This window comes from Lupinus angustifolius, chromosome LG16, assembly GCF_001865875.1.
Source record: "Lupinus angustifolius cultivar Tanjil chromosome LG16, LupAngTanjil_v1.0, whole genome shotgun sequence".
In the NCBI taxonomy this organism is placed as follows: domain Eukaryota; kingdom Viridiplantae; phylum Streptophyta; class Magnoliopsida; order Fabales; family Fabaceae; genus Lupinus; species Lupinus angustifolius.
The window spans coordinates 17,587,464-17,598,054 of NC_032024.1; the positions used below are offsets into that span (position 1 = coordinate 17,587,464).

The 10,591-nt window shown below is 32.7% G+C and overlaps 1 protein-coding gene across 1 annotated transcript; it reads left to right on the plus strand.

Annotated features, from left to right (window-relative positions):
- LOC109329120 (kinesin-like protein KIN-14I) lies at nucleotides 294-10,172 on the plus strand. Its single transcript, XM_019562789.1, has 19 exons — nucleotides 294-622; nucleotides 1,539-1,705; nucleotides 1,999-2,142; nucleotides 2,443-2,697; nucleotides 2,791-2,862; nucleotides 3,090-3,158; nucleotides 3,269-3,349; nucleotides 3,469-3,615; nucleotides 3,711-3,792; nucleotides 3,877-3,972; nucleotides 4,071-4,247; nucleotides 4,496-4,602; nucleotides 4,702-4,880; nucleotides 4,991-5,152; nucleotides 5,418-5,671; nucleotides 5,763-5,932; nucleotides 6,756-6,920; nucleotides 8,477-8,940; nucleotides 9,909-10,172. The coding sequence occupies exons 1-19, from the start codon at nucleotides 505-507 to the stop codon at nucleotides 10,018-10,020; spliced, it is 3,021 nt and encodes a 1,006-aa protein (XP_019418334.1). The 5' UTR covers nucleotides 294-504; the 3' UTR covers nucleotides 10,021-10,172.

The window sequence follows — 10,591 nt, forward strand, 5'->3', positions numbered from 1 at the left end:
TTAAAAGTAAAAATATTATACTCTTTTGAAATTATTATTGAAATAAAATTTGTATTATTTAAATAGAGAATTATTTTAAAATATAGTGAATACATGTATGTTTGGATTTACCTTCCTTAACTTGTGTTATAATATCAAAAGTATTATTATTTTCATCAATTAAATAACAAACCATTATGTAACACAAAGAGAGGGTTGGTGTTATATTTTCTACGTAAAAGTATAGACATGAAAGTTGAGAAGTGAGAAAGAGAAAGAACAACATAAGACAACATTCTTTATTGTCTCTGTCATTCTATAGATTCATCTTCAAGAAGCTTTTCACAAAACCACAGTGTCTATATGAATAAAAATTCATTTTTTCCTTAGTTCTTCTTAGTTATGAATTATTTTCTATTAACCCATGAAACTTAAGCCTTTTTTATAAGAGGTTTAGGTGGTTTTGTTTTGAATAAAATTCTGGGTCTCTAAGTTTTTTAGATTTTTTTGTGTGTATTTGAGGTTATGGGAACAGAACAACTTTTACCATTTTCTGTTGTGTCTGTGGTTGATGATGTTCCTGAACATCATGGTGATAGATTGAGTGATGTTAACTTGGCTTCAAGGAAAGCTGAAGAAACTTGTATGTATCCATCTCCATTGTTTTCTTAATTTTTCATTATTGTTGCTTTCTATCCATCATTTAGTTTTTTATTTTTACACTCAAAATATCATCATGAAATCAATTCATGTTTTTGTAAGAATTCTTTGATTTATTCATATTCACCTAATACGCGGTTCTCTTCAGTACGGGTACGTAGTACATGGGTATATGGTATGCTACCCCTGTCAAATATCAGTACATTAGGTTATACTTAATAGGGTTTCTATAACTCTCTGCATAACCATTTTCAGTGTTAAGTTTGAATCAACTTTTTGGCTTCACCTTACGAGAAATATCTTAGCTTAAAATTATTTGTTGTTTGTTGTAACTCACTCAGGTAGGTGAGTGCATATCGGTTTTCTTTGTTCTTTCTTTAACTTAAACTATAGGTGAAAATTTGGTTCGTTAATTATATAGAACTAATTCGCAAAAGAACTACGAATTAGTACGCAAGAACCAATTCACGGTTCTCCACGAAAATATGAGAGAATTGTGTTTCAAATTCATTACTAATGCTCTTTTCTTTTCTGTTATTGGCTTCTAGTTTCAATCAATTAAATAATACTCTGTTATGTTTTTCAATCAATTAAATAATACTCAATTTGTTGAAATTTGTTTCATAGATAAAAAGTGTTCTTATGTTTTGTCAAATTAATGAACTCACTTGGTAACAGTAGTGTGTACAATATACAGGATTTTTCATTAGAATTTGTAATAAAATGGTAAAAAAAATGTGACAATCATGTACTTATACAATAGTCAAATTTGATGAAATGAAAAGTAAGAGTTTAATTGTAACTAGAATGATTGAAAATGTGATAATCATGTACTTATATTGCATTAAAGAATCATAGAATGTTGTACTATGAATGATTTTACATGTCACATATTGCAGCTTTGAGAAGGTATGAAGCAGCTGGTTGGCTTAGAAAGACAGTTGGAGTTGTTGGAGGGAAAGACTTACCAGCTGAGCCTTCTGAAGAAGATTTTCGGCTCGGATTGCGTAGCGGGATTATACTCTGCAATGTTCTTAATAAAATTCAACCTGGATCAGTGCCTAAGGTATGTTCCTTTTATGTAGCTTAGCCCTGCTGCTATGATTCTAAGCATTATGTATGTTTCTCCTTGAGAAATTCTAGTTCCTGGAAAAATTCTAGCATTCTCGAAAAACTTCGATCGATAATGCATACTCGAGGAAAATCTCTTTCTTGGATTTTAAGTTAGTGTCTAAAAATTTGTGTGACAACAATCAATTGAAAAGATTTTCTTGCAAGCATGCAATGATTTCCTCTTTCATTCTCATTGATTTCTTATGCATTACTCTTATGTGTCAATTGTTGAACCTATATTGCTAGGTAGTTGAAGCCCCCAATGATTCTGTTCTTATTCCTGATGGGGCAGCACTCTCTATATATCAATACTTTGAAAATGTGAGGAACTTTCTTGTAGCTATGGAGGAAATGGGGATTCCGACCTTTGAAGCTTCTGATTTGGAACAGGTACTAATAAACCAAACTTGCAATCTTTATGTTTAATACTTCGGCGTAACGGTAAGGTTGTTGCTTACAAGTTCAAATCCTGGAAACAACATCTCTGCTTCGGGGTAAGACTGCCTACATCTGTCTGCCTTATGTACTGGGCCACCCTTTTTTAGACAAAGTTACACACACCACCTTAAATTTGCATATTTTCACCGTTTTACCGTTGTTGGTCTCATCTTATTTAGTGCATTTTGATTACTATGAAGAAATTGCTGCTATGCTTCAACAATCTTGTTTTTTTACATGCTGCATTTACAGGGTGGAAAATCTTCAAGGGTAGTGAATTGTGTTTTAGCACTTAAGTCCTATGCTGAATGGAAGCAAGGAGGGGAAATTGGAACATGGAAATATGCGGGGATCGGGACTCCAAAGCCAACTACATCCGCGAAAACAGTTTTGAAGAAGATCTCAGAACCATTCATGAAGTCTTTAAGGATTACGCCATCGAGTGATAGAGATGTTATGAGTGATTACTCTCAAAATAGCGATTCCGGGCATGATGGAAATGAAGGGGTTAGCGAGCTTTGTCGTCTATAATCTCTTACTTTTTTTATCTAGATGGTGAGGATAATCAGTCTAATAAGCTTATTGATTTTCTATCTGCAGGATTCTCTTCCTTCATTACATTCATTAGTTCGCGAATATTTATGTGACAAGAGGCCTGAAGAAATTCCCATTGTAAGGGTCATTGCTTCTTTAATAGATTCGCCGAGTTATATGTAGAATACAACTTTATATTTTATGAAGCATTACACTAAGATATAATCACTTACCATCATGAAAATATTTCTAGGTGACATTTGTTATGAACCTAGTAACATAACTGTTAGATATATTAATCATTCATGTGTTTTCATTGGTTTTATACCTCCTTACTTAAGATATAACATCTTTTACTATAACAGGTTGTGGAAACCCTGCTTAGCAAAGTCTTGGAGGAGTGTGAACGTCGAACGCAAATCCAAAATGAAACCGTAAGTGTTTTTTCACTTTTAAGTCTTGTTCAATTTCATACCGGTGACACAAACCTCATAATGATGAATGAAACTTACCGAGTTTATTGTCAAAATTTTCGTCATGGCAGCTTAAAACAACTCAAGAAGAAAAGGTACCTTCGGAAGTAGAATGTTCAAATTCAAAAGCTGCTTCTTCTATTGATGAAGAGGTAAAACTCATATTCTACATAAACATGTCTTGAAAGTGAAAATGAATATGATTTAGAGTGGTGATTGTTATGATCTCAACCACTTGTGATTAACTTCTCTGTTTGTAAATTATATTAAGATGGAAGAAAAGGAAGATGCACAAGACCTGCAGAGTAGAGAGGAACTACAAGATGAATCTTATGATAAGGACAATAGCCATGAAGAATCGAGTAGCCGGAATTTGAAGGCGCAAGAATTAATTCAACAACAAAATAGAAGCATCCAGGTAAGTTGGTAATATATATATATACAGAATTTCATGTTGGCAATGTTCATAAATTGCTGAACTAAAGTAACAAATTTAATATCGACATCGTTTAGGAATTGAAAACTATAGTCTATGAAACAAAATCCGGAATGCAATTTCTGCAAAAGAGATACCAGGAAGAGATCATCTATCTAAGTAAGTAGACTCAAAAAACAAAACCATCAAAATATACAGCAATATCAATTATATATCTAATTACAAGATAGTTACCCTTTATAGGTAAGCAACTGTATGGCCTAGCTTCTGCTGCATCAGGATATCATAAAGTTATCGAAGAAAATCGCAAGTTATACAATCAAGTACAGGACCTGAAAGGTAAATTAAAGTGATCAAAAGTCTATTATAATTTTAATCTCCGGATTTGCATGTTCTATGTGAGAATGAATGGCCAACATTTTTTTGCACGTTGATAGGAAATATTCGTGTGTACTGCCGAGTTCGACCGTTCTTAGGCGGCCAAACAAGCCATAATAGCTCTGTCAGCAATGTGGAGGAGGGAAGTATCTCAGTCGTAACACCTTCCAAATACAGCAAAGAAGGGACGAAGACATTTACTTTCAATAGAGCATTTGGTCCTTCTGCAACCCAAGGTTGGTCTTAAGAGAAACTATTATATGGTGGTGAAGTATAATGAATGAGTGAATGCATGCTCTAAGAAATATCTATCAATTGTTTCTAAACAAAGTTACATAAGTTTTAAGTCACTAACATAAAATCAATGGTGAATATCCTTATTGGAGTACTTATTTATTGTGTTCTAGGAGCATGCTGTCCTTTTATAAAAATTGTTGTCACTCATTATGTTTTCGTTACTTATGCTCTTTATGGTTGCTTGCAGCGGAAGTTTTCTCAGATATGCAGCCTCTGGTTCGTTCTGTTTTAGACGGGTACAATGTTTGTATATTTGCCTACGGCCAGACAGGATCAGGAAAAACACACACTATGGTAGGACATTTGGACAACCTTGTTGTCTCCACCATGTTTTCGGCCAATGACTTGTGTGAAATATAATGACTCGATTCATGTATCTTTGTGTCGATGCAGTCTGGACCGGACGAACTTAATGAGGAAACAATAGGTGTCAATTACCGTGCATTGAGAGATCTTTTCCTTCTCTCGGAACAACGGAAAGAGACCATTTTCTATGATATCAGTGTTCAGATGCTTGAGATTTACAATGAACAAGTCAGAGACCTACTAACCACAGATGGTGTTAACAAAAGATATCCTTCTCTATATTTAACTTGTTATTTTCTATAGTGTTGAATTAGTGTATGCCATTTTCAATTAATGATTCTCTTGTTCCTCTATGTGATCCTTAACACCTGCATACATTAGAAATCCGCAACAGTTCCCAAAACGGCATTAACGTGCCAGATGCAAGCCTTGTTCCTGTTTCATCAACTTCAGATGTCATAAGTTTGATGAACTTCGGACATAAGAATCGAGCTGTTGGTTCCACTGCCATGAACGATCGTAGTAGTCGTTCTCACAGGTAATTCGAAGATTTCTTTATGTTTTACATAAATTAACATCACTGAAAACATTAAGTACTTTCCATGAAACTAGTAGTACCATTCCTTGGCCTTACATTGGCCCTTAGCAATCGAACATGTTTTACGAATAACAAATACAGATAACTTTCGGGCACCTAGTACTTGTACGCGCTATAAAAATCAAAGTCGTCTAGATTTATTGTACAACTAACAATGCTCTTTTGTAATCATGTATCTTTTGCTACTAACCTGTGATGGTTGCAGCTGCTTGACAGTTCATGTTCAAGGAAAGTACCTGACATCGGGAACTACGATTCGCGGCAGTATGCATCTTGTCGACTTGGCAGGAAGTGAGAGGGCTGATAAATCTGAGGCCACAGGGGATAGACTTAAGGAAGCTCAACATATCAACAAGTCACTTTCAGCCTTAGGAGATGTCATTGCTTCACTAGCCTCAAAGAATGCTCATGTTCCATACCGAAATAGTAAACTTACTCAGCTTCTTCAGGATTCACTAGGTATCATTTTCACATTCCTTTGATTAATAGGGTATTATATCCTTTGTTTAAGTACTAAGAAAGTGATTTATGTGTATTTATTTTATATCAGGAGGACAAGCTAAGACACTTATGTTTGTTCATATTAGTCCTGAGCTTGAAGCTCTTGGAGAAACACTTAGTACACTGAAGTTTGCTGAAAGGGTTTCAACTGTTGAACTTGGTGTTGCTAGAGTTAATAAATCTAATAATAGTTCTGATGCCAGAGAGCTTAAAGAACAGGTTCTTACTTTCTTTCTATCTTTGGAAGGGATCAAATAATAAATCCACACAAATTTACATTTTATAAGTAGTATAAGAACTAAAGTTGTTAGGAGAATTGTTGTTCACAAAATAGAGAGAAAGTTGGATTAACCGATTTTAGAAAAGATGGTAGAATTGCGTTGATACGATGTATGTTATGATGTTTGTTATGAGGTTCATTAAAAAGGGATAAGATAGAATATTATAGTTGGTTATTCAAATTTAATTAAGTATTGATATTACATGAATATTTCTAGTATGTTCGAGATGATCATCATCATTTTAGGATTTCTCTATTTTCTTTAAATAGTGCTTTGTTCATCCATAATGGAAATCAATCAATAAAATATGAATTTTATCTTTTAGTTTTATCCCTTTTCTTAGGAGTAGATTAATTTTTATAGTGTTTTTGGTAGATTGCTATTTGCACTCTACCAATTGGTGCTTTCATTGCGTCTTAGATAGTTTAGACATAAGAGGTTATTCGAGGAGTCAGATGATTATGGTGGAGGGTTCAAGGAATGAAGTGATAAGGAGGTTGAGGGTTCAAGGTCTCGGCTACTATAAATATTAACATTTGCCAATAGAAAAATGGAGGTTAATCTGAGGCTAAGAAAAATCATAGGCAAAACAATTCGGAAAGATCTACAGAAAAATGCTTTGTCAATGAACATGAATTATGATAGAGTATTATGGTATCATTCGATCCACGTAATTGACCTCATCTTGTGAGATTAAGGCTTGGTTATTGTCGTAAATTAATATTTCGAGTGACGAGTTTTTGTATTATCTTCTTTGCCAGATTGCTAGTCTAAAGGCAGCCTTGGCTAAGAAGGATGGAGAAGCAGGACGGTTTCAACAATCTGCCAATAGTAGTAGCATTGAATCACCAAGGTCTAAATCCTATGGATTTTCTCCTATGAGATTTGGAACCAAAAAGCTAAGAGATGATTCTAGTACCCGAGAGGTAACATGTTATTAAATACAATGAAATTAATCTAGTCATTTGAAGCACTTGATCTCTATTCAAACCACTCAAACATTTGCATACTTTTGTTTTGTTGCTAACATTGATTAGATATTTACACTTTTTAGCCGTAGTTAATGAATTAAGTTTGGCGCAATGGTAATGTTGTTGCTTACTGATCATGAGGTTATGAGTTTAAATCCTGAAACAGTCTATCCACTCTAGACCTGACTAAGTGGGAGTCTCGTATATTAGGATGCCCTAATTAATGAATTTTGTAAGAGGGTGAACCTCAACACAATAGTAAGATTGTTGCTTCCTAATGTCGTGAGTTTAAATCTTAGAAGGATTTACCCTCGCTAAAGCATGAAGCTCTTTTTAGTTAATGAATTGTGTATAACAAAATAAAGCTAATCAAAAGTGTAAAATGATTAAATCTTATAGGGAAAATGTGTAATTCACCTTCAACAAGAGTTGACATCTCAAAAGCATTATATGTGAAAAAGGATTTTACTCCTCTAAAGTGTGTGAGTAAAATAACCATTAATTGGAATATTAGCAATTGATATTATGATAAGATACATGCATATAAATGATAAATCATGGAGTTCTTAAATTCCATCATTGATTTTTGGATAATTTCTGACTTTATCCTCTAAAGTGCACTCTTCCCTTTAAAGCAGCTAAGTCCATGAAAAAAAACTAAGGTGATTAACTATATGTAGTATAGAAAATCTAAAAGCCATGAATGCCTTATTTTTTCTACAAATATGATGTTTGCATGTAGGGGTGAGCATTAGGCAAGTTAGGTCGGGTAAGATTTGTTATTTACCCGACCCTAAATATTGGTCAGACCATTTTTTTTGAACTTGGACCTGGCCTTAGACCCAAAGTTAACCCAACCCCAAATGTCAATTGGGTCAATATCTTGTATCTAATCCTAGACTCAGTTAAATATAATATATACCCATGGTTAAAATATTCTCAATATTTCTTATTATTATGTATATGTAATTTGACATTTGAAATGATATATATGTATATATTGTTAATCTTGTATATACGATAGAAAAAAGAGTTTAAAATATGTGCATTGACATTGTAAAGTTTTTACACTGTTAGCACATCATCCACCGTTGATTTGCATTACTTTTATTTGAGAGTCAATTGTAGTTAATAAATCAATGATTGATGATTTGCTGATAGTGTAAAAAACACTTACACAGTCAGTGTATACATATTAAATCCTGGAAAAAATAAGAGCATCAATGATAGTTTCGATCAAAGAGATAATATTACTTTGTATATAATTGAATAGTGATACATACAAATATGATGAGTGACTAAATGAGTTGGGTCAGGCCAAGTCATGCTTGTTCTCTATCCGACCCTAAATATTGATTGAGTCTAATTTTTGAACCCACCAAATCTGATCCTAAACCCAATGAAATCCGACCATCTTCGAACTCGATCATGATCAGAACAAGCCGGGTGAGCGGGTAAGGTCGGTCTTGCTATGCATGTATGTTAACATTAAATTCAACAATGACTTGTAGGGACAGAAAAATGGTGCATCAAAGCTGAAAAGAAGAAGCTTAGATATCCATGAAATGTATAGGAATTCACCTCAATGGCCACATGTTGGAAAACCTATGACAAATGCAAAGGAAGATGATAAGGAATCATCATCAACTTCTAGTGATTGGATTGATAAGACTATGATCAAAAGGAATGATAGCTTAACTAGTATTGATAGCTTAATGGGTCAATGGGAAACATCAAGTCCAAAATCTATTCCAGATACTTCAAAAATGTCCATTGAACCTTCATTGCTTGGTTATGATATGAATATCAATGATGAATTTGATGAGCTTGAGATTGCAACTAGTGATTCTTCAGAATCAGATATGAATTGGTTATCATCAACTATACCTAAACCAATCAGCATTTCAAATGAATTAGCTTCTATGCCAAAGAAATCATCAACTCTAGCCAAATCATCAAAGATCCCAGAACCCAGGTAATTAATCCTCTTAGTTATCATATTAATTCTATAATGATATGTGTGCTACACTAGGAAAATTAAGTTTCCTTTAATGTTAAATTGTTTGTGATGTGTATAAGAAATATGTTATTAATCATGCACATATCACATATGTTTTCAAATAAACTCATTTTGAAAAACCATTATTCAATAATTTTCATATGTTAGAAGGCCTATTACTTCATTTTTGTAGATACTTCCTTTATTAATTAAAAATTTGGCATATGTGAAATCATTTTTAAAGTTTAATATATCGGTGTAACAGTTTTTATACTATCAATATATTATATATTATGTATTGTTGATATATGAATTATCATTAATTCTTACCTGAATGTAATGCATATAAATATGGGATGATATAACACATCATCAGCCTTGACATGTGACCCCCCTCGGCCTATGAATATGTTGAGTGTGTTACTATAAGCTTAAATATCCCTGCAGTAATTTATTCCTTCAAAGGTGAGCCTCCTACAACTCGAACTCATGACTTCAAGGACAAATAATCATTGTTCCAATGAGTCGCTACCATTTGTGGGAGGCTTCCCTTTAGGGGATAAAACACTAGAGAGGTATTTAAGCTTGTGGGTGACACACTCAACAAATTTATGAGCTCGGAGGATCACATATAAGGATTAATGTGTTAAAGATGATATATAGGGTGTGTAGAATATTTTGCACCATATATACATATTAAACTCTATTACTACTGAATTAAGATACTTATATGATATTTGTTCCTATGATCATATGGACTAGATATAAATACAAACACAAATGAATTTTATTAGTAGATCAAAAAAATCATAAAATTTTATTGATAACATTTATGTTTATCTTTCATTCTCCTTTATTACCTTGTCTTACAAAAAAACCAATGTTGTTTGTGCTCTTCTCAAATATATTAACATTTTTTTTCTTTTTCTATTTTGCTAATATAGGAGTATGATACCATCATCAATTCCTACTCCATCAAGGAAAAATCCTACCCTAGTTAGTCAACCCAAAAAGCAACTTGGGTATGTTGATGTAAAGAGAAGAACCACCAAATGAGAAAGATGTTCCAATTTCCAAGTGTTAAAGCTTCATGTTTCTTGCTACATAGCCCCTAAATATTTTAGTATCAATAATTTTGGAATGTGATATCTATGCATTATCAGTGCAAAGATTTATACAGTTAATATATTATTTACCATTCATTTGTATTACTTTTTTGAAGAATATTAAACACGAATGGTAGATAATGTACTGACAATGTATAAAACTCATACATTGTTATTCCATATATTTTTTCCTCAAAATTTTGTGGGGGTGGGAGAGATAAAAAAATTCTTTATTCTTTATTTTGAAGGGGATTTTATCTATTTAATTTGCTGTTCTTTGCAGTATTACATTATGTAAGCTTGTACATGGAAATATATTATAAAAATAGTGTGGAAGGGAGAAATGAATTTAAAACAACATATGGATTTTAATGTAGGTTTATCTGATACTTGGTTACATGAAAATTTTAAGGAAAAAAAGTTTAATATTTATAAATTATCAGTATATTATTTTTTACATAATTATGATATTATTTATGTGTATTGTTTTTAAAAATATTTGAAATTGTTGTTATTAGATT

Bases quoted from the DNA above. Each gene is read 5' to 3' on its own strand.
- LOC109329120 (XM_019562789.1), top strand. From the start codon at position 505: ATGGGAACAGAACAACTTTTACCATTTTCTGTTGTGTCTGTGGTTGAT. The intron at 4,881-4,990 runs ATATCCTTCTCT...ACACCTGCATAC, and splicing joins ACAGATGGTGTTAACAAAAG to ATTAGAAATCCGCAACAGTT. The intron at 8,941-9,908 runs GTAATTAATCCT...TTGCTAATATAG, and splicing joins TCAAAGATCCCAGAACCCAG to GAGTATGATACCATCATCAA.